The sequence below is a fragment of the Tachypleus tridentatus genome, chromosome 8, assembly GCF_004210375.1.
Source record: "Tachypleus tridentatus isolate NWPU-2018 chromosome 8, ASM421037v1, whole genome shotgun sequence".
Taxonomy (NCBI): Eukaryota; Metazoa; Arthropoda; class Merostomata; order Xiphosura; family Limulidae; genus Tachypleus; species Tachypleus tridentatus.
In genome coordinates, this window is record NC_134832.1 from 120,688,099 (window position 1) to 120,714,297 (window position 26,199).

Consider the following 26,199-nt stretch of genomic DNA (forward strand, 5'->3'; position numbering starts at 1 on the left):
AATCCAATTCTATTTTGTTTGATTTTTATGTATGCTTTGTGAAATATATATGCATGTATGTATACATATACAGATTTCACAATACAAAGATTAGTGAAGGTTGTACAATTCTTCATTAATAACTGATGAAAAGAAAGCAAGTCAGTATAAGATCTTTAAACAAATGTCAGATAATATAGAAGTTTAATATAACAGTTTACAATATTTAAGTGAAAATGTTGAACTGGAGTACACTAAGCAGATTACTCTGTTACTTCCAATAATAATTTCATGTAATTGTTGATAACATATGCCTTAAAAAATTAACTTGGCTTAAGAAATAAGGCAATATAAGCTAATTCTTGATAATACAAATATAAAATTATAATGTTAAACTTTCTTTGATATTTTATATACTATAAATTATCTGCTTTTATTGTACATTTTTCACACTTAGCAATGTTATGCCCATACGAATGTTTTCTAAATATGCATACTTGAAAAAACATTCCACAGTTCCCTACAAGCAAAAAAAACGCACATTTGCATTATCTTTTAGAATAACCCTGATTTTTATTAATCATGATGGGATATACATTTAAATTTTATGATACACATAAAAATGTCAAACAGTAATGTTTATAAGTGCTAAAGTACTGAGATGGTATTAATGTTTTGAATAAATGATTTTTTTTTACTTTATTTCATACTGTATATGTACAATATCATAAAGTGAAGATAATAACTGTATATATTACTGATATGTTTTTAATAAAATACCAGAATCTCCAATGATCCAAGACAATCCATTTTCCACCATACTGGAAACTATATTAAAGCCTTCTATCTCATCTTCCATATGGATGCACAGTGTTTGCAGCTTTGATGTTTGTTTTAACAGCACTTGGAGCTTTACCTGAAGATACTGAAAGTACAAAAACACTGAAGATTAGTCAGTGAACAATTATTATGAAACTGTGCAAGATATTAGTAGTGTTGATAGTCAATTACATATTATAAAAACTGTAGACATTGTTAGCCATTCTGACAGCACTTGGAGCTTTATCTAAGAAGCTTAAAATACAAAAACTTGTATATTATACTTATTCTGTTATTCACAACAGAAAGTTTTCAAATATGCATTTTTACCACACCACGTTTCTACTGTTTCTTAAACAATAATTATCAAATATGGAAAACAATAAGAAATATTATATATATTAACTTTTAATTTAGACCATTATCATAGAACACTACTGAAAAAATAAATTTAACACTGTGACATGTAGGAATGGACACATCCTTTCTACGGAGTAGAGTTTTGTAATATTAACGGCTGTAATTAAAATCTCCAAGATTTGAACAAAATGTATGATAAAGCCAAGAATGGAAACTTAAAATTGTTTTTCATAATAACAACATTTTATAACTAGTACCTTTTCATTAAAGCAATTCAAAGGAAAGTTTTCCTAAAAATAGTGATCAATAGATATAAAATGTGCAATCAACACAATCACTTGGATCATAGCACATGTTTAATATGATTGTCCAGTGAGCCATTTACAACTACCTTTTCTCATTCCATGTATATATTAAATAAGTAAAACTACACTGCATTTACTTTTAAGCAAAGAAGACTAACTGTAATTCATTGTTGGCAAAAATGTTTGGGTATCAATGCAATAGGTGCATCTAGCACAGTAACGTGCTCAGGTTTGCAAAGTAGCTATGGGGATTTTTTTTGCATTAAATGCTACCATTCCTTGTTATTTTACGGAGCTTAAGAAAATACTACAATTGAAGTAAGCACTTTTCGACATTTATCATTTCTGTAACAAGTGTCCAGGGAAAGATATTAAGTTTATTAAATTTACTTGATATGGTACAATAATATCGTGTGTGCATATAATTCTGACGTGAAAAGTAACGAAAATAAATAACAAAATCCAACAACATTTATGCACTTTTGTGTCCATGCTTCCATCTTTAAAATATTTTTTTTGATCAGTTGATGAAGGATGCCCCATTTTTTTCATAAAATTCGCTCATAAAAATAATTTTTTTTCACTTCACAGGTTGACCATTCAGTAGATACACATGAAGAAAGAATGATGGGTCAAATACCGATATCGATATGAAATTTTAAGAACTGCAAAAAAACGAATATTTTTCTGTAATATTAGCCCATGACTTGTAAAACATTAATGGAAGTTTTTACACCCTTTGATTAGTTTTTCCTTATTCTATCATTTTCATGCACACAATTCAAGCTACATTTTCTTGAAAGCATCATGTGTTAGATTGATAAATTCTCATCTACTTGAAAAAAAACTTTATGCAAACTGGCATAGAAACTAACATACGTGTAACTTTATTGAACAAAACTCCAGGTAAAATAAATAATACAAGTAATGGTATGACATAATTTTGTGAGTAAAACAAATAAACCTGTAAAAATGAAGAATAAAACTCACAGTGAAGAAACAAGCAGCTCAAAGGTGTTTATAGCAGTCTACAAAAGAAACTAAAGCTAAATTATTACAAAGTAAAGTAAGTGTAAAGTTGTAATGAAAGAAAACTTAGCTGAACATCCAGAAATGTCTGAATGCATGTCCACAAAGTGACAAGTATATGGTTGTGAACAAACTGTGCATGCATATATAGACCTAAATAAGTCAGAAAAATCCACAGCAATTGTATTTATTGTAATATTCTTCTTTTGTTACTTAAGTATTGTTTGTGCGAAATACTTTATAAATACAAAAAAAAACTAAAGTTGAAACTAAAGCTAGGCATCGTGTGGACAATGAAATTAAGCCATCATGTAGCATACTCATTTCTATAAAATTTTAACTTAAGTAAAAACAGGTACAGTGATCTTGAATGAAAAAGGCAATATGCAATCTGGACTCCTCAGACAAAAGCCTTTCTAATGATACGAGATTTGTAGTATTTGATCACGCAATTTGCAAGAAAAGTTCCAGCTACACAAATGTAAGCACATTATTTATATAGAAACTCTTGAAAGAGAAGCATTTTGATACATCATTTTCTTTTATGATTACTTGTTCCAGATATAATGTGTGAAAAACTTACATTTGGCTACTATATTATATATATATATATACAGATTATAATATAAAAAAACTGTATTTGTATATTACATACAAATAAGACTGATACCATATTTTCAACACTTAAGGTTTTATTGGTATAACATGATTTTCAGGAGAGAACAACATATGATTTCAATTAATTCTTTCCAATTTATGTTACTTCCAAATCTTAGATAAAACACTACTTGTATCAGCTGTTAATACAGCAACAAGTTCTAATATGTAGAGTGCCTAAGTAAGCAAAACATGATATTAGAAATCTGTGTTGGATCGGCAAAGAATATGATTTAAATCAACATCAGCTTTATTATAATATAATAACACCAACACATATTACTACTAAATTTCATGTTGTACCAGCTATCATTCTATACCTTAAGGACTTATATATAACTCACAAAGACATAATTTAAACTGAACCTTTATATGCTGTAACTCAAGTGCCCAGATCAGCTGAGATCAAAGGTCTCAAGAAAGCAGAAGATAAAAACAAAGTAAAGCTTAATTGTTACTTTTATAAATTATTCTCACTAGAATTTTGTCACAGACTAATAGTAAACCAACTTCAGCTTTTGAAAATTTTCAAACTTGAGCTACATATGGGAATAAAAACGTTTCTTTTTTTTTTTTTTGTCTGTAGAGCTCTCAAGACTGGATGCATCAACGTAAGTAAAAACTGCCAAGATGACACAAAACACTGCTCAAAATTAGTATTTTTGTTTTAATGTTAGGAACTCTTGCAACTGGCTATATGGATTTATATGAAAATTTGGATATATAAATAGACATTCAAAACCACAACTAATTTTGAATAATGAAAAATTTTCAGTACCTTCTCCCTGAGTGGAGCTTAAGATAGAATTGAAGGCTCTCCAAATTGGAAATGGATTTGCTTGAAACTTGGTAAGTATGTGTAAACTGGCATTCAAAACAAAGTGTTCATAATATGTCAATCCCTCTGATGAAGTCATGGATAATGTGCAACATATGTATTACTAATAAATGTTTAATGTTTTGAGGCTCATAAAATGTGTCTTTTTGGAAGACAGCAACTTGAGTAAATTAACTTAGAATGAATTATTTGACTATGTTTTAATAGTTGTTAAGCAGCATACTTGGAATATTTATCTTTACACTTACCAGACCTAGATGGTTGAACTTGAGGAACAGGGCCTTGCTGAGAGCTTGCCTGGTTCATGGGACCAGTAGATGGCTTAAGTCCCTTTCCTAGACTGATAGCACTGATTAATGTATTTGTGTCAGTCATGGAAGATGTCTGTGTTACACTTGCTCTCTGACCTATAAACAAACCACAGAACCATTAGGATCATGGGAAAATTTGAATTATATTCAAAAATAAGAAGAAATGGATAAAACATGTACTTGTGCAAAACTGACTTATATTTTCTCTCTGTTAGGAAGATCATTTCTTTATAAACACTAATGTAAGATACTTTCTATCCTTGTTTATGATAAATATTCTTGTTTAAATGAAATCTTCACAGTTTTGTTGCAGAAAAAAAGTAAACAATTAGGTTTATTACCTATAAAATTCCATCTCCTTACCTTCAAGCTTCAAATAATTAGTTGACTGATCTAAAGTTTTAGGATCTACAAATATTTCTCATAGTATGTTTTTGTAATAGTAACTGATATCTTATTAAGATTTGTTTTTCACTTCAACTTATAAGGTAGACTCCTTAACTACATTTACTCACCAGTTTCACTTTCCCAAGTATCCCTTGCTGACTTCACTAAATCTATAACATTTGTGCATATTTTATTCAGACTTGTAATTTGTTTCTGTGAGGATAAAAATAAAACTTCATCTTATAAAGAGCTCAAGTGCAAATGTCATTAGACTAGTATTACAAATATCTAAAAATTAAGTTTCCTTTTAACACGTTTCATATTTTTTCTGTACTTAAGTCAAAATTTAGTTTCTTTTCAAACAGACAGGATTCAACAAATGTTATAACATGCAGAGTTGTATGTAAACTATATTATGATTTCAGATAGTCAAAAAATTTTTATATATTAAATTTACTTGAATATATCAAGTATTCTAGCTTAAAGAATTTCTATTTGTTCAACAGAATATTTTTTATATAGTATAACACATTTCAATAAACTGTTTCTCCAGGTGTTATTTCAAAACATTTAAAATAATTGTCACTTTCAAGGGATAAATCTGGACAAGATGGGTGAATTTATACATTTTAACAACCATGGTAATTTCAGTTTCTCTAATAAGCCAGCTCTATATGAAGTAACAAGAAAATTATAACCACAACAAAACAAATGTAAATTTTGCTCACATACCAGTCTGGTAATTTCTTTAATCACCCCAAGATTAACAGATGTAATTCACATACTTTAAGAGCACACTGTGTTTAAGTTCTCTATGCTGATTTCTTTTAGCATCATAGCACAGCTATCAACTCACCAAAACTGTCAACATAGATTAAAACATGCTCTTTAAGATTTATACTGTAATATTTAGAATATTCATAAAATGAGAACCAAATATCCATCAAACCTACCTATTCTTATAAGTATATATTACAGGTGTATACTTAACTAAATGCACTATGGTATTTAACAAATCTTTTGCATAATCTAAATTGTAAAATTCATAATCAAATTTTGTCTATAATTTTCATTTCATCATGCTCCTATGTTATTTTTTTGGATAAATATTCTAAAGTCTTTTCACAACAAGAAAAAATCTTCAACTGTTGTGACACTTGAAATTCTTTTAGGCAGGATTAGAGTTTATTAATCTATGAAATATTTTTATTAGCTGCACATATACCTTATTTGATTTTATTACTAATCAGGAACTCTACTAGCCTACTCCCAAAAGGAAAAATCTTTTAGGCAGGGCTAGAGTAAATCATTTTACAAGACCTTGGACATGGTCAAATACATCAACTGAAAGAGTTTGACCTCCTGAGTCCAAAAATGTAGTTTATTTCTAAAACTGGTCAATAGATAACAGAGCTATGAGCTAAAAGCTTGTACTTGGAAAAACTCAGAGCCATTCTATGAGCCTCCACGTCGTGTCTAAAAATGTAGCATACCCAAAAGTTAAACTAGAGGCATAAACTAGACTTAATAGGTGTTGTTTTGTGATAAGCATTTTTATAAGAAGTAACAGTGAACTATAATATAAGGAACTCTTAACACAACTATGACTGGAATCAGCAGTAGTTAAAAGAATGTTGTCCTACCCATCCATATGTTATGTTATATTCAATTACTCATGTATTATAAATTTGTTTCCAGACAAATGGATAGGTCGTGGTTCTGTAACACCCTGGCACCCATGAAATGGCCTGCAAGAAGTCCAAACTTGACAACATGTGATAACTCTCTTAGGGGATGCATAAAGGACATTGTGTCTAAACAACATTATAATTCTAATGATGAGTTAAAGGCAGCTGTTACTGCAGCATTTGGAACAATAACCTCTGCTATGTTGAGGAAAATGTCTCATAGAACATGGCATCGTATAATATTATGCAGCAAGAATGAGGGACAGCACACAGATACACTGGATACATAATATATATGGATGGGTAGGGACTTACTGGCCATCCTATACAAGGTCTTAAGTTCACACATTATTTAGATAAGATACAAAACTACAACAGCTTGTAAAATCATTAATAGTTCTTGTGAAGATGAATACAAGGAAAAACATTTATTTGAGTTATTAAATACCAATGACATTTTACTTATTGTTGAAAGTTTAATAGATTCACTTTTAAAATGTAAATCAAGGTATGACTGTCTTTAGTGTATTTGTTTACTGTAAAAAAACCTGATTTCTGTATGCTTTTATAACATACTGGGCATGACTTTGGGTGTCTTCTGAAATAGCTTTATTTTGTTGTTCCAATCAAAATGATCTTCTTTATGAATAAAAAATAAAAATACTAATGAAAATTATGGGTCAACTGAATCTAGATACAGAGTTGTGTTAATTTTCTGTGTTTTATCTACAGTTATAATATTTATACATATTTTGCTGGTATTCAACACAAAATAACACCTAACACCCATAAAAAAAAGTTACATTTTAATTCTTAGAGACAAATTTTTGATACACACCCCCAATACATTTAACATCAGAACTAAGAAAAGCCCATCTTACAAACCTGAGCTGCATCAGCAGGTATTAGATTGGCCTTTGCAAGAATTTGCTGTTCAGCACTTTCCACTTCAGGATCAAGTTTGGTACGGAGGTAATCTGGTACCACTTCATGACTGAAAGCTTGCACACGGTTCTCCGTCAATTTCTAACAGAGATTTTTGGTGTTAATTAGATAAACTGCAACAATAAAAAAAGTAGTAAACAAATATGGATTTTTCATTGTGAAATATCAAGCTTGGTGATAAATCAGGTGAAGGAGGTGGGTTGGTGCCTGAAGTCCTTGTAACTCAGTTGGGAATGCATTATTCTTAAAACTTTAGTGGACACAAGGGATTTTGAATTCCAGCTTAGTTGGAGAAGATTTATTCACACCTATTTTGGGGTCACTATAACATAACAACATGTAAATTCATAATTGGTTTAGCAAATGATGAATGCAGTTTCCATAGAAAAGTCTGTTGATGCTGAGCTTATACAAATCAGATTCGCTCTAAAATTATTTCTTAATGTGTAAAATCATTCTATTATGATGATGAAACATGTACTGAACTATTAGTTCATGTTCAATGTGTACTTATTTGTGTTAACTTAATAATTTTAAATATAAATATTTTTGTAGATTTTGTTTAGATAGAAGATAAGCTAAATGTATAACCTCATAATTCAAATAATTACACAAAAATGTGGATCTCAGCACCTTTTTACATAAGTATTTTCATATTAAAAACAAATAAGAGTCTAACTGGTGATCTATCTAAATCCCTACCAATTTTGAAAAACCTACTCTTTATCATTTGCTTGTTTTCTAATCTAAAAAATAGTGCATGAAAACTATCTTTGTATCTCTCACTAAGGCTGGCTACAGTTTCTATATCCTGCTAGTTAAAAAGTCTAAAATGTTCCTAAATGTATTAGAAGTACATTAAGTGTACAATTGGTAACATTCATAGTAATAGCTTAACAACAACAAAGTTACAGTTAACATTTCAGTAGAGTATAGTATGTAATGTTGGCACTGTCAACTGAAATTCTTGTAAAATAATAGATGTTTTATACCTGGACTATCTGTGTGCTGATAAAATACAAACTGAATCTTAGAAACAAATGTTTATATTGTAAACATCATTTTAACTGATAAATCTTTTCTATCTTACAAAGTTAGATAATGCAAAAACAGTACAAAAACTGTATGCTGTTATTTTTCTTTATGTAATTTGTTATCATTCTCTAAGCATTTCTATGGAAATAATTTTTTTTGTCTAGCTACATTCCTGCTGTTGAAACTATTCAAGCAGTGGTTGATTGGAAAAAGTTCTCTGATTTAATTGTTTATGCATAAACGTTATAGGTTTTTTGAACCATGTTCTAATTGGAAACAAGTAAATTGAGTTTCTGTCCGTGTTCACTCAAGCATGATTACTAAAGAAGCTGGAAGAAAAATGTATGTATATGAAAAACAACTCTCCACAGTAAATTATCTAGTGACATTTTTTAATCTTCAAAATGAATAACTGTTATAAAAACAATGTAATTATGAAATGATTTATTACTATAAAGTATTAAAATTGTTAAAACTACATGTCTTGCCTTAAGCCCTTATTTACTTTTAAAAAATTATATTGCTTTGAGAGGGATGCTTCCTCACACTATTGGTTGGAGATGGTAAGCTAAGTGGTGGCAGATTGATTTTTGTTTTGTTTTGTAGCTTTAAAAAGTGTATTTGGAAGAAGTAAGTTTCAATAACAATTAAAAAAAATTAGGAAGTTGGTTATAATGATTAAGAATACAGTACTAAGTTTTTATTTTGACCAACACAAAATGTTTAAGATTAATTAGTTCTGAGACTCTTTAAATATAACAAGGATTGTTCCTAATCATATAAAGAATTATTTTACTTTTGTTTTTTGGCACTATGCCAAGTGCTTTACAAAGTAAACCTCATTCATAATTTATTGTCTGTAATGATGCATTTCAAAGTAACATGCTTACAATGACTTTCCTTTAAGTTTATATTGAAAAATCTGTTGATAAAAGAAGTACAAAATAATTATCTGGGTTAAAAATAATCTATTAGAATACTTGTTGTTGATAATAACAACAAAAATCTTATTTTGAAATATTATAAAAGTTGAACAAAGTCTTTATGAAACTGACAAAACAAATAACACTATTCACATCAGAGCTTTATTATCCAAACTTTCATAATTCATTATATACACTAAGTTGGACCTTTTATATAAAAAAAATTGTAAAGCAGCATCCCATCTTTCATATAAACATTCATTTACATTCTATAACTTTAAACTAATTGCACTGTATAAAAAATAACTTTGTTGATACAGTATTATTTGTAGAACTAAGGCCATTTATATAAGTATGAATTTGCAATGCTTTTCTAACTGAATACGAATTTCAAATGTTTATGGGCAAAAATTAAGGTTTTTTCTTCTCATCTATTCCACATCAAAACTTGGAATGTTCGTCAAACTAGATTCATCTTAAGCTTCAGTATTTTTATCAGTAAAAAAAAAAAAAAAAAAAAGCAGATCAATGAAAAAACTATCATTTTACCCACGCATTCAAAATCCCAGCTAAAGTGTAGGTAGCTTCTGTGTCTGTTTATGTTTTATAGATAGTGCTTAGAAAGAACATTAACATTTTATATATCAATCTGTAGTTTTTATACTTCACTTTGTTTAATAATAAAAATATTTTCCATTTTGGAGCTCCATCAGGAATGTTAAAGGTTAAAAAGATTTACAATAATAAATGGAATCACATATTAACTCTCTCACTAAGGGCTTTGTCCAAGGGACAGAACTCAACCATTTTGTGCTTGTTTTAGTTTCCATGCTATAACTTCTGGTACAGTAGTAATATCTTTACAATATATTGCAGATTTTCATTCAGTAAATATTACAAGGCTTTCATATGCAAAATATCAGATTTTTTAAGCAATGATTTCATCATGCGTTGTTTCTTAAAGAATGTTGACTATCTAACATGTGAAGCAATTTTGATTTTAAGATTAAAAATATTTTATGCATCAGAAAGTTGTCAAATTTCATAAGCAAAATATTTATAACCTCCACTTAACTATCAAATGTTTTATTTTAGAAAAAAAAGCTTTATACTATATCTGTTATGTTCACATTGTATCTATATACGAGTTTGACAACCTTGTAATAATCACAAAAAAATTGGTATCGATTATGCTTTTTTCATTCCAGAACATCTTGAGATTATAACAATAAAAATAAAAAGATTAGTCTGAATAGCTTAAGTTTCACAACATCACAAATCTTTATATATTAATTTTTTTATTTCAATGATTTTTCAGTTGTGTGTAACTAACATTACAGAAGTAGCCCTGATGATGTACATGTACATTCATGTTACCACATCCAACAGTATGAAACAGACCTTTACAAAGTGACCTGTCTATGGTTTGTTCTAGTGAATCAGTATTTTGTAAAATACAGTCACATTCCAGTTACATTATAAATATATTACTATTTACATATTAAATTTCAGTTACTGTTCTTAAAACACAGGATAGTAAATAAAGAAATATATAAAACAATGTGTTTTTTTCCTACTTTCAAACTTTTATTTGTTTGCCCACTTGCCATAATTTGCTAAGCCTTGTCAAGTTTCCCATGTGGAGGATGGAAAACAAATTATTGTTTTTAGGTTTTGTAAATGCATTTTTAAATAACAAAATATTATAAATTACTCTACCAGTATTGCATAATTCTACAGCAATTATCAGGTTTACTAATTAAACTGTATATTTTTAGGTATACATAAGCAAGTATTTTCAAAAATGGAAAGAGATTAGCAGGGCCACTGTGTTTAATTCACCATAGAAAATTCAGCATATAGAAAATATATACTTGCATTTGGACATTACAAACATCTAATTTGAACTAAAGGTGTATTAAATATTATACCATGTGACACAAAAAATAAATATTTAGGAATTCTGTTTTATAATATTTATTTTAAAATCAAGAAATTAACTAATGTATAATATTGCGGTTTGATACAAAACTTATTGGCATACATTCATAAAATAGTAGATAAATAAGACTTTGAATGTAAGTCTACAAATGTGATAACTTGCCTTTTGGCCCCTGACCATAGAAAGACCAATAATAAGAGGGTCAATAGTAGGTTTATTATATTGTTTCTTCTGTTTGAGAATTGCCAAAGCAACTTACTGAAATGCAGCCTAAAACATTCACTTACTGCTAGCTCCTCATCTCTTTCAGGAGAAAGTGCCAACGGTAGTAAAACTCTATTTCTTAACAACGGCGTTTTATCATTCTTCAAGATCTTCATTAATGTGTTCACTTGGCCAGATAACAAGGCAAAATTGTCTAGGACATTAGGCCTAGAATCAGTTAAAAATAATATCTCTTGGCATGACAAAAACACTTTAAAGATACACTGTAAATTCAACATTTCAAAATTTTTAAAAACAGTTCATCTGTTTCCAAACACACCACTTATGAATAAAACAAATATACTTCTCAACACTGACACACCAAATATAACTCCCTCAGTTACAAAACGTCTAGTTTTATTAACTTTAGTTATGTAACATTAACAAATTTAACTTGCAGATTATATATAAATATTATAAAGTAAACACATATAAGGTTTAACTTTCATCTCACAAGTTACCAATTTGAAATATTAGACAGAAAGTTAAGAGCTGAAAACAAATGTTTCATAACACAAGTTTTGAAGAAATTGAATAAATATGGATATATATATATATATATACACACACACACACACATATATATATATAATTTTTTTATGCAACAAACTTTATTACTTAAACTTAGATTTGTTATATTGAACACACTGGTTTTTAAATTACCTAAGCAATTGATTGCTTTGATTGTGGTCCATAACTCTAATTACATATGAATCCAAACAAAAACATTTAACTAAAAAAAACCTCAATACTATAATTAATTCCACTACTTATTTCAAAAATCACTAAGGTGAGATTATTATTATATTATACTTTGTTGTTTTTGAACATATAAAATATTAGCATAACAAAAAAACAACTGAACTTAATAATATCCTGTGATGTACTGGAATGCACCATACGTAAATCGGAATAAGAAATTGTAAATGTTGTACACTAAATTCAAAATATGCAGGAAATCACGGACTGGGTGTCATTATCAAATAACTTTTTGCAAATAACTTTATAATAAGATTTGTATGCATGTGCACACTATAAATTGGGTTGTTATGGTTCTTCACATACATTTCAAAGCTAAACGTATTGGGAGAATATATTTTGTGAAAGGGGATGTTGAGTTTTCTTAATATAGGGAAAAAGCCAACCACAAATGTTAATCACAGCCTGGGTTCTGTTATTAGTGTTTACCATTAGTTCTTGATACACAACTATTGAAACAGACTGCTACTGTTTTCCCGAGCAGAAACAAGTGCACAAGAGTTCAGAGCCTACCTTTTCTATCCTCCTGAGGGCATTTCAGAACACCCAAGTGTGCTCCAAGTGGATTCAGCTCATTGCTCTGGACTGGCCATGACATACTCTGAATGTTATGACCATTTGGCAACCTAAGTACGTAACTTAAATCAGATATAAACCTACTATATGTAGCGTCCTGTTTCTGTACTACTATTCAATATGCTAATATTCTTTTGGTATTAAATGACCCAGAACTGCTCACAGCACTTCAACTGAGGTCACAGTAAACACAGGATCACAACTTCCATATTTCCTATGCAGATTATTTCCTGTTCCATTCTTAGACATTCAAATGTGGATTGATGGGATTTTGATAGTTTTTAATATGGAATATTCTATACATACAATGAAGTCCTCATCATCTGAAAGTCTTTAACATTACATATCCTGTTGCTTTATGATAATATAACTTTTCTTGAATTTCTATTAATTGGTAAACATGATAGCCACATTAAAAAATCAATTTGATAATTAGCTATTGCATTATGGGTGTGGGGATATAAAGAAGATAAGAACTCTCACTTCAAAATTAGTTAATACAGCACTACTGAGTATGGCATACTAAAATGATTTCAGAGTGTTATAACAATGTTACAGTTCATGTTGCGTGTCTTGACTTGCTTCACCTGTTGAAGTGCATCTTAACAATAGTCTACAGTGTAATTTCCATTGCAAAAGGCTAACCTTTAAGACTCTAATGCACTCCTCCCTGCTGGGTTTTTACAATCTATGTATCACATGAGGACAGTGGTTTAACAGTGACTTTTCAACAGTATGATCATGAAGAAATTGATAGGTGCTGGATCCAGCAACTTAACCATTTCAGTTTCCAGTGGTGAAGTATGCAGTGGTATTACAGGATACAGAACTGGAAGCCTTATCTTGAGGAACCTATACCCTGCTGGTGATGTTTCCTTCCACATAGAGAACTTTAATGACTTTGGTGTACATTGTTACCTGGGAAAGGTGGATGACTTTTGTGTTTGTGGATTCTCACCTGTTACAATATGATCAAGTTTGCTTACAACAATTGGGGTATATGTTAAATGTCTTTCTAGCTTTCCAATGCCAAGTAGTACAATGCAATGGACATCCTTGTCTTGGAAAAATTAAGTGCAAATTTTAGTCCCATCATGACTCATAAAGCTATAACAAAAGGTATATTTTGACCTATGCAGGTTTTAAATACTTTAACATCTGAAGGTTAAAACCTTCAATATTACAAACTCACATAATTTACTTATGATCTCATCACAATTCCTAGTATATATTTAACTGAAAATCAAAAGTAAATCAGGCTAAAAAATAAGTTTCAAAAGATCAATGCCAGTTAAGGAGAAAAAAATTACAGCTGATGGGATGGGAGTAAAAGGCCAATAAGTATGTGGTAATCCACAACATGTTGAACAATGGCTCTAGTGTCTCCTATAGTTAATGAGCCTCAGAAAGTCATAGTAGAAATAATACCTGTATGTGTAATATCACCACTCACACAGGACTATGTACAAGACACTGTTATTTGAAAATTCATGACAAAAAATTAAAGCCTTTGAAAAAAAAGCCAAATAAAAACTAATGTTTTGTTAACAGATGCAAATATCATCATCTTAAATGCACATGAGAGATTCTGAATATGTTTAATGCAGTGCCAGAAAGAAGAATGCAGTTATAATAATTGTAAGTGCATAGAAGTTACTGCACTTAGAGTTTGTGTCACTCTCATATTGGTGGAGGGCTTTTGTCATATGATGGTATCATCATGTCCCAGTGTACTTCACATTAAAACACATGAAATTAAATAAAAGTTGCCTGGAAGCTAGTAGCATACAAATCTCATAACCAGATGCATGAGAAAGATAGCAATTCTGTGCAAGAAGATGAGCTATCATCTTGCAAATATTAATTTTCCATTTGAGTGACATTTAATATATAATTACTATTGAAACATTTCTGTCAACAAAACATCTGACACTGCTTGAGTGCCACTTGATGAACCTATAAATGTTTAAAGCTGTCTTTGAATTCATGACTATGTAAGTACCTTCAAATGCAGCCTTAACCTAAGCATATGAATACTGTACATTGGAAACGGCTGCCATATACCATTATTAAAATCAATCAAATTTTGGTGACATGACTGGCATCACATTATCTAGGGAAGGCCAAATAATGTCAAAATATAGTTTTGATATATGTCATTGAATCATAACTTTATACTGACTTGGTTGTCATGACTTACTTATTTGAATATTAAAAATAATATTAATATAACATATTCAGCTTTGTAGAATCTATTACTGTTTACTCTCTATTCTCTTCACTACTACACACTGAAAATTTTATTTTTATAAAAATCCCATACAAGTTTTTCTAATTTGTTTTAGACCACCAGTAATTTTTAAAATATTCTTGTCCAGGTGCAAGTCTTTAAACACTTCTCTCCACTAAACATCATTTTCACAGTGACTTCCATCACTAAGATCATCAAGGTCTTTTAATAGTTTTGAATAAGAAAACCATTTTAGTTAAAGTCAGCTAATCCCAGCAGATTTGTATCATTAGCAAATATAAGAGATTATTTTCCAATAACATACATAACATTTGATAGCTGGAATGAGAACAAACCTTACTATTAAAAACCTAAGTGTCAAAAGTGGTTCTAGGTTCAGTTTATCTGAAGTCATGGTGTCGGAAAAACATAACCAAAAAATTAAAGCTTTGTGGCTTATTTTACCACTGAACATGTTTGCTTCTTGTTATTAATAAGGTGTTTGAATCTGTTGTTAAAAGTTATTAAGAAAGCATTCAAAAAGTTGACATTTAATAAACAATTCTAAACATTGTTTTAAAAAAGATATTTCTTCTCCTTACGTGCTTGAAGTTTTTGTTTTTTTTCAACTTACCTTGGTTGATATTAGCTATATTGACAATTAGTAAGTTAAATGCACAAAAAATAACACAATGGCAAAAAGAAAAAAAGAAAATTTGTTACACCCCTGTGGGGTATTGCAATAAGGTCCATGTGTGTGTTGTTTTTATGTGCGTATCTCAAAAACTAAAGACCAAGGTATACAAAAATTTTACACAATTTCAGAAGTTAGTATGGAATAATCCTCCCCAAATTTGGTCTGAATTTGGATTCTGAATTTCTTTGAAACTTTTATTATAATGGGAAGAGAGGACATTTTCACAGTTTTGGTTTAATGTGATCGGATATGTTCCAAATTTCAGGAGCACGTTAAGGTTGAGACCCCTTATCACGCTACAAAAAATGGTCCATCATTAATCTTTCTGAGTTTTTGAATGTGAAATCTGACATTTTTCAATATAAACACATGCAATCTTAAAGGAATGGCAAGGTGAGGGTATGCAATCTTTCTGATTGCTCTTGTTCTTGATAGGAAACTTGTCTTGTAGAATACATCAGGAATTTATTATGTCTGTAATAAACTTTCAAAAAATGACAGTTAAAGAATCCTTTTTCACTCTCTCACAGGCCTTCTTATAGGTTTTAAAATAAATCTTGTTATAGTTTGAAGACTAATTTTAAAAATGTTTTCTGTATTTCTGCATAACATATTCAGAAAAAATCTTCCTTCTAAGAAATTAGTTCACTTGGAAACCTCAAAATACAGTTGGGCATAATTTATTTACTCTTGTTGGACCTAAAATGCTTTATTTTATTTAAATTTAATGCAATTTCATGTTTGTTTATTAATAAAAACACTACCATAAAAAAGTACTTAGAAATTACACCATAATAGATACAAAATTTGCTTCTTTTGATGGCATAAATATTCTGTTTGTAAATACTGCTACTGTATATAGAAAATAATTAGTGATATCAGTATGCTCGGAAATAGAGTATGAATAAATTTTTTTAATTCACTCTAACTTAACAACACAAGCTTTAACATAGCATTATACTTCAAACACAAACTTTGCAATTTTGTCTGTAACAGCACATTGTGTGTTTTAGATTGAATGTTACTAAATTATCAGTGTTATATGCTTGTGATGCAGGATGGTACCATGAACCTTACTTAATATGGACAAACTGAAATGGCCACACCCAGTGGTAGATTTAACGTTCTGTGGGTCCAGGAGCTAATAATTTTTGTGGTCCCTACATCCCATGTAATTTTACATAGAATAAAATTATCAATGGGCTCCTATCAAAACCATGGGCCTTTGGGCTGAGCCTCCTCTAGCCCCTACCTACATACACCACTGGCCACACCCTTGCAGATAAATAGTAGTGACTGAAAGTCATGTGCATGATTAGCACTTCATGACCAACATGGCTTGATAAATGGTTATTGTATTAGTACATAAAGCCGTACTCTTCTCCATAACCTTTAGCAGTCTTTAAGACCGACTATAATTTCACTTTGGGGAGAGATAACATGGATTGTACTATAACTTTAATTTTGTTCTCATTTTTGGATTCTACTTTAACTTGGAAGATTTTATTTTTTACATTTAATGTTGGGGTCTACTAATAGAACTCAGGTCACTAAAGTTCAAAATACTGGACAATGCTCTGTTTCACAGAATTATAGTGTCATTTAGTTATGACATATATTATTTGATAGTATAAGAAATAATGATTTTATTTGATATGAGGCAAAGTTTATAAACTGTGATTTTTATGTTGTCTTGTTACAGTTTTTAACCTTCCAATTATTTCTTGCTAAAAATTACATATATTCAAAAGTGTATTATCAAATTTGTAAAACACTTACATTAAATTTAAACATAGATTTATTGTTTCTTACTGATTTGGTTTAGAAAAAAGTTAATAATGATTGAAACAATAAGAATACTTACCAGTTTATTGTTTCATATTCTGTTTCTAGTTTCATCAGAAATGAAGTCAAAGAGTTTTTCACATCTTGTGTTCTACTAATGAGGGCATCTATTGCTGCTTCAAGAGCTTTCTCTTCACGCTAAAAAAGGAAAGGTTTAATGAAAGAATGCAAAACATGTCATAAGACAATTAGAAAAACAGACAATGGTTAGATTATACATTATTGAAAATGATAAAAATAAAAAGGAACCCACATAATAGCTTTTAGCCAGTGACCCATTCACTTGTCTTTTGGATGACCAGTTGCACATGATGATAGCAAAAAGTTGAACACACAGATGACAAGATAGACAATAATACAAAATTAATTCCAGAAAAACCAAAATATATTTTACTGTATTTTATATTTTTATGTTTAATATACTATTTGACTCCTTCTCCTATTCCCTCAAGCATTACCTACGGGCATCAATGTCAATCAATATTTTAATGCAGGTCGATCAGCATTCATGGTATCAAGCGATATTCTGATTACAGTAATTTCAATATCAAACTTTACCTTTGAAATGATTACAAATTATAATTTCCAAATGAGAATTTTAACTATCTGGACAGAACAAGTATCATTGGTATCCAATTTTAATTTTGTTCTCCAAGTGGAAACCTTAATCAAAGTACATTAAATATTGGACAAGTTTACTAACCAGAATCTAGTCTTAACTTTAGAAAAATTATATAACTTAATTTTACATATCTAGTCAGTTTCAACTAAAGTGATATTTATTAGCATACATCCTTTGTTATTTTATTTTACACTACTTCTGGCTGCAAATTGTAAAAATCCCAGAAAAACTAACAGAGGTTTAACAGTGACCTAAATCTCACCTTTTAAAATGGTTTTACCATTAAGTTTTTTATGGTTGATAAACTTTTTGTTGATAATATTTCTAAATTAAAGTGAATTTTTGATATGTACTTCCATCCACTCACAAGGTTAGCTTTTCATGTTTTGTGCTGTCGTCTATTTGCAAATTCTTTTTTGACTGCTTACAACCAACCTTCAGCTACATCTAAAAACTCACTCTCTGGGTACCAACATCCACATGAGGGTAGAATAAAGAACCCATACTCTCTTCACCACAAGGTCTAGAGTCCAGAGGAATTCTATTAGAAGACTCAAGGAACTCACAATGTGACCTAATGCCTAGGAATGTCTCATCTGGAACCAGAAGAAAGTCTATTGCATGCACTCAAGCCCTGCAACTGCGAAAAAGTCTGAAATAACTTAGGTTGTTAACAATCATATAAAGAAATAAAAGGTATTCTGTTTGTATTCTGAATAGCCTATAAAATGAGCATTAGTACAGAGCTACCTTGTGTTATAGCTATGCCAAAATCTGGAGAAAGGCCACAGGTAGCAGACAATACCTTGAGGAAGCAGAAATGGTGATTTGATTTTGGCAGTGAGAGATGAACAAGTGTGGAGTTGACCATATGCCAAAACAGAGAATCTCCTTCAAAGGCTAATAGGCATAAGAAGTGAAGCAGAAGGTAAGGTGGATTTTATTAGAAGAAATGCAAAAAAGAACATACTGGGAAGAAGACAAGGAGGAATAAGCCAAGTTAACTATATGGCAAATCATACTAGTCAGGATGCCTGGAGAAAGACCCCAGAAAGAGAAAAGTTACCAGGGGATGAAGAGGAGGACCCTGAAAGAAAACTGTGCAAGAAATATAACAACAAAGGGATAGACAATACATAGAAGTCTATGTGGATAATAAAAAAGGTAGAGGTGAAAAATAGAGGATGGATAGATAGATATGGGAAAAGCAAGGCTGATATTCTCTTGCTGCAGAGGTCTTGGAAAGGATGGAATGATCCACATAAAGCATAAGGTAGGTGGGATAATACAAGGCCTGGATGACACCAACCTCAAAGATATCCAAGAGGAGGAGAAAAACTATCTTCAAGGAGTAATGAAACAGGGAAAAGTTAGACAGTAGTTTGAACAGAGGTAAAGTAAGGGCATGAAGAGCCACATTGATGATCCAGTCTGAGAGAAATGGATGCTTTAATAGCCACTGAAGTTGGAAGGAATAAAGCAACAACTCTGTGAAAGCAGGAAAATCAGAAGATATGAGACAATGCCCCGTGAAACTCCAAAATCAAGGAATCTTTCCCAAAGAGCTATGTGGGAAACTTGGAGGTATAGGCAACTGTTGGTTGAGAATCCTGGAATACCTGAGTCAAGGTCAAAAAATGGAGAAGGGTAAATAGAATAGGTTAGCTGTGTAACAACTCTGTGAGAGAAACTGAAACTCATTGCCAAAGACCTGACAAAGACCAGATGTGAAAATGAAGGATGGACAGCATCAGATGGAACATCAGTGACTGGGGTTGATGAAGCAGGCCAGGATGTTATGGAAGGGGAAGTACCACTTGTAGTTGAAAAAAACCAGTAAGAAGCAATAAGAAGGGCCATGCAGAGAGTAGTATGGGTGGGAGAGATCACCTGATGAAGTAAACAGATGGGAGAATAAACATAAAGGAACTGAGAGACCCATCTTAACTGAAGTTATCTTCCGCCATGGCTTGAAAGTGAGAAATTAGGGATCAAAAGTGAGGTAATTTCTGATTGAGAGTAGTGGCAAAGGCAAGGATATGGGATGTACTCATGTGCAGACAGAACCGACAGAAGGATAGAGGGTCCACTCCATGGCAGTACCAATCCAGTCAGAATAGATGATCAGCTATGACATTGAAAGCACCAGGTACATAACATGCTATCAAATGAATTTGATGTGTATGGGTCCAATAAAGGAGATCCAAAGTGCAAAAGCACAGGCATCTTGACCTGGTGCCCCCTTGGTGATTGATACTAACACCCATGGTAGAATTGAAAGAATGGATCATAACGAGGTGATGACAGGAAAGATAAAGAAAATGATCCAAAGCTAGACAATCAGCCAGGAATTCACTTTGATGAATCAACAACCCAAAATCTCCAGGTGATCCACCCAGGCATGGCCAGCCCTGTAGAGGTATATCCAGAAACAGACATAAATCTTGTCAAAGGACTCCTTTGGATATGTGGACCTTGTCCAACCATCAATGATGATCACCTACAAGGGAAAAGGGAATGGTGGTCCTATGTGAGGTTAATGTGATTGTGAAGGGCCCACTGTAGAGACCATACAAGTGTATAAGAGGGGTAATAGAAGACCACATTTCCAGAAGTGATAAAGCATCATGAGCAGAAAGTGAGGAAACAGACATGGCTTTTGAATGGTACATTCCCTAGAACAGAGCTAGAGAGGAGAAGAATAGGTCCAACTGAGATGAATGTTGAAAAAACACTCCAATGAATAAAGTATTCAGCAGGATGAAAGAAAGGTTTCTCTAACTTAATCAACCAGCTAATCTGCACAGCTTCAGCTAGGAGATATCTTGTTTGACCAGCCAATTCAAGTTTGGAATGAGCAAGAAGAAGCCAGTTGTCCATACAAACATGGAAGCACAGGCTCAAGGCAGAAACATGATAAGAAAAGGAGTGGACTGCATAACAAAACATTTATGGTACTGATTCTGGAATGAAAAAAAATGTACAAAACTTATTGATGGAAGACCAAAGATATGGATGAGAAAGCTTTGATACAGGAATGTGTGGGAAAAAATTGGAAACACCCCTCTTTTTCATTTAAAAACTGGGCAAAAATGACTACCCATGAGAAAGGTATGCATCCATGGCAAAGAAAGGAGTGTGCACATACTAATTCAAATGGGATAAACTGTTGACAGAATGCTGGCTCCTGTTCTTTTTGGAAACCACAAACATGCAGGAATAAAATCCTCTCTAACGTGGTGTAACTAATTTAATAATCTATTGTGCAAGGAGGTTCTTAACCACCTCTGATAGATGCAGGCATGACAAAAGATAACGTGGACAAGGGAAGGAAATGGGATAAAGAGACAATAGGGGAAAGCAAAGAAAGGGAATAACATAACTCTCTGAGAATATTCTCTGAACTACTATTTCAGTGAGGAAAAGTTCCAACAGAGAAACAAAATTCAACAGACAAGATCTCACTATACCCAAACTGATCATGTAGTTACAAAATCAAGTGACTACAATCTGTTGGCAAATTGTATGTTATCAGATAATGAACTGAAGAACCATGGGACAGTGGATCAGAAAGGGGTTGGAAAACAGGAACTGATGTCATGATTGGCCTGGGCGATGACAAATAAAATAATAAGTTAGTGAGGGTAGTATGTTGATGGGCCAAGGCCACCCACAACTCTAAACGCTCAAGAACAGAGTCAAACACATAACATCACAGAAAGGACATCATGCAAAGGTTCCAACAACAGATGAACCACATGTAAAGCACAAGAGCCTCAGATGACAAATGAGCAAATGTAGAAGATATCTGCACAACAACTTTCAGGATTCCTGTGAAGAGCATCAGATAAAGATGAAGGGAGGAAAGGTATTATAACACGGTTGTAAAGGTGAGAAAATTGGGCTTGGGAAAAATTAACAGGGTAATCATGGTTTGATTTCAAAATTAGTAAAACAGATCCTAGCACGTGTTGGTCTAAAAGAGGCAGTCTGCCTGATGATAAGATAGGGCAGACATCCAAGATCCTCGGGGAACAAAGCATAATTACATCCTCCCCCAACCAGTGGCAAAACAGTCTGCATGAACCTGGATATTTTGGGACAGGACAAAACTAAATAGGGTCAGGAAGGAGACTCATATAAAATGGAAGGACTAGGGTCACATAAAATAGACTGTAAAGATAAAACACACATACCAAAGATATAAACTCAGAAGAGACTGAAGACAAATGAGTGGATTCCACAGTTAATGAATGGGAAGTCACAGCAAATTCCTGAGAAGCAAATGTTAAAAATCACTGTCAGCTTTGACTGGCTTAAAAGACTCAGAAGGAAGTAGGGCAGAAGGAGACAACAGAAACTGGTGTCTATAGTGTTCAATCTCCTGATGAATAAATAACAATAAATTTCCCTACAGGCTACCTGCAACAATAGTTGAAAAAAACAGTATCAGATGCAGGATAAACACCTGAAGTGGTGGCAGTAATTCTGAAATCATAATCAGCAAACACAAGGATGTAATATGGAAAAAACCACAGTCCACAACTAGTAAAATGGTGAAGTTAGAAGAAAAACAAGTCACAAAAAAAACCCAACAAAAACACTTCTGTAAGCAAAAAGAACATCTAAATGCTTCTGCTAACAAATAAGAAGTGATAGTTTAGTGGTGGTGCATTATGTAATAGTAGTGCTCTCCTACTGATGGAGAGATGATGCATAGTGATTTACACAAGAAACATGTTGAAACTATGAATTCCAATACAGAGAGTTGAAGGCTTGTGGCATGCATTCAAAAATAGTTGCAAATAGAAGACAGCACAAAAGAGAAAAGCTACTCTTGTTAGTAGAGGAAGAGAACTGTATTAGAATATAACATTTTTTAATTGTAAGGAAAACAATGCAAATGCAAACAAGACACACATTTCATCCCTTCATCATGTATAAATGAAATGCACTAAAAGTACAGCCCTTTGTTGACAGTTTATACTGGGAATAGCTATCATACAAGCAATCATAAAGACTACAAAAGTAGACTTATCATACCTAGCAGTAATAGTCTGAGTACAGAAATGATTCCTATGATTAAAATGTGGAGAAGTAAAATTTTTAGCTGGTCAAAGAAACTACCTGTGAAACATTGACACTTTATTTATGTACATTACTTAGATATATTAAGCCTAAAAATAATATTTAACAAATAAGGATTGAAGAGATTAGAATATTTTATGATCACTTAATTTATACTTAAGTAAGGTAACATTCAAAATTTCCCTTTTTATCACGTACTTAACAGTTTTTGGATTAGAACAGAAGAACATAATGATGTGCAACTGAAATAAATGTCTAACTATAAAATTCTTGATTTATTAATTCACATCCTAAACTCAGAAATATTACTGATATACAAGCAATTAAATTTTTTATTAAAATATTTATTATAATGCTTTTCAGAATGTCTAAACATTCAAAATTTTGCTAATCTACTAAGATAAATCTGCCGTTATCTTAAAAATCTAACAAAACTAAAAATTTTAATATATTAGAAAATAAATAACTTTTCGTTACATATGTTTTTTACATTCCTGTTACAGCAAAATTTTAGTGAGTAAAACATTTTAAAGATGCACAGAAAACTTTTTAAAGTATGCATACAATAACATAATTGTTATTGTAGTTAAAATTAACTATACCTAAAATATTATGGACCTTCAATGCATTTTGATGTTGCTTGCTTATTTGCATTCAAACATCCAATTTACTATTTTTTACTGTCCGATTCCTTTGTTACAGCTGTTCCCTTCACAGTACATTGTAATGAAATGTCCTAAACTTATACAATGTTGTAAGAGATGGGTAACACTGGTGCTCCTACGTCATTTTGCCTATGCTAATATTTAACAATAAATCAATTATAATTGTGATATCTGTTTTGTCAAGGAACATAAAAATTCACATTGCAATAATTAAGAGTGTACTAACAATGAAAAATATTAAATATTACAGGTACATAATTATCTTGACATTTTGAGTGGGTGCAGCCTCTCAAAATTATTGAACTCCATGGAGTGTCTGAAATGTCTGGAAAAATAAGCATTGCAAAGGATTTTAAAGTGCCTTTCACATGCCATCAATTTAAATCAAAATAAATTTGGATTAAGAATGGGATTAATTTGACCTTCTTGTGTTTTGACAGTGCCACAGTTAGACGTATCGGAAATGAAGAAGAGCTTGAAATCACCTATGGTTCCAGACTTTTAGACATCCTGTAGACTTGAAGCAATTCTTTAAACATTTTATGGTTTTTGAGAAAAGAACACTACAATAAAAACATTATTTAGACTTTTAAACATAATATTGTGCATTCTCAATTCCTTAATATATGATTTCACTATCAACTGATTAACCACTCAAATTTTTTTCTCACTGATATACAGTAATACCTTTTCAACTCCCTTTATGTTAACTACATCAAGTAATTTATATTAAATTTACTGAACTGACAAATAAGTGTTTTGTAGGTTACCTTCACTAAATTATAGCTATATCACACACATATTTATTCTAACAACTAATCTGACAGTTGAAACAAAACATCTGAATTTACCATTCTACAGTTTTTTAAACTATGTTCTATAATGTACAGTTTCTAGCAGTTCTATCAAATTACAAATCAAAATTAGTGTAAGGATTAATAACACAAAAATTTTAATTTTAATATTGTACTTGAATTAACTTCTTTCAGTAATTCCTATTAAACAATCTATAAAAAAATATTATAATAACAACCTGATAATACCACAACAGTGCATGTCACATACTCTCACACAATCAACAGGATTGTTTTTGATATTTGTGCAAAAATACACATGGGTTACCTGTACTAGACCTTAATTTTGAACTGAGGCATGAATGTGAAGATAGCAAGTCAACTGCACCCACAACTAATATGTGGGCTATTCTTGTCTGACCAAATAGCAGGATTTGACAATCATTCTTATAACAGCACTTACAGCCTTAAAGTATATAATACAATTTTGTGGTGCACAAACTATAAAATCTTGGATTCAAAGCCTGACAAGTTAACCAATGAACCACATCTGGTCCAGCAAGAATGGTCAACTGTAGACTTCAAACACTTCTTTAGGCCATGAAGTAGTTGTTTTATTGTGTTACTATTACTATTGGTGTAGGTATCCACATATTGTGTGTAATAGTTGCACTAAACGTTTTAATATTTTACACCTAAATATAAAATACTTACTTCACTGTTTTTTACCAAATTATATGTTAATTATTATTACAATTAGATGTCACTCTTACTTTATCTGTTACTGTGTATTATAATTTACCCAAGTTTCACATTGTATTATACTCAAAAACCAACGTGTGATGAATTTGTTACTAATAATAGCGTAATACTCAATATTCTGTTGTGTACGCGAGGGGTGATATTGTTAATGTTGCTGTAAATTGTATTACTAAGAACCATTGCTAGTAAACATGTCTCAATCACAGACAGGTAGACCATATATTTTCGAACACAATCAGTTAACTAAATTATTATTTTGTCTAAAGCATATATGATACAGTTATACAGTGACTATTATTGTATACTATAGTATTATTATTATTATAACATATAAACTGTAATAACTCGATACCACAAGTGCAAGTAAGTTTGTGACTGCAGACTCACAAATTTAAACCATACATGATCAACGTAAAATTCACGTGCGAATATTTTGTAATTTTAATGACAGCCATCCCATTACTAAGTTCCTACTTTTATAACGCTTGAAGCTTCTAATGCTAGATTATTTCTTATACATCAAATTCGGTATACAAGAAAAAAAAAGAGAGGACAACATACGTCCATTTCAGTCCACTAGATGTTTTACGCGCCCTCTTACGGCATATATATATATGTTTGTCAACAGTAGCTCGGTAAAACATGCATTCTCGTGTTTCGCAAATATGCACATATGGCT

The 26,199-nt window shown here is 31.3% G+C and overlaps 1 protein-coding gene across 2 annotated transcripts; it reads right to left on the reverse strand.

The window, feature by feature from the left end:
• Positions 1 to 527: 527 nt before the first annotated feature.
• Positions 528 to 26,199, reverse strand: MED8 (mediator complex subunit 8). 2 transcript variants are annotated; one of them, XM_076451239.1, is made up of 8 exons: positions 25,908 to 25,939; positions 17,843 to 17,876; positions 17,609 to 17,727; positions 11,506 to 11,650; positions 7,259 to 7,399; positions 4,814 to 4,898; positions 4,236 to 4,394; positions 528 to 904 (listed from the first exon to the last, which is right to left on the reverse strand). In XM_076451239.1, exons 1-8 carry the CDS (start codon positions 25,922 to 25,924, stop codon positions 828 to 830), a joined length of 777 nt encoding a protein of 258 aa, XP_076307354.1. In that variant the 5' UTR covers positions 25,925 to 25,939; the 3' UTR covers positions 528 to 827. The 2 variants fall into 2 exon arrangements, with proteins under 2 accessions (XP_076307354.1, XP_076307355.1); XM_076451240.1 differs by lacking the exons at positions 17,843 to 17,876; positions 25,908 to 25,939 and adding an exon at positions 26,082 to 26,199.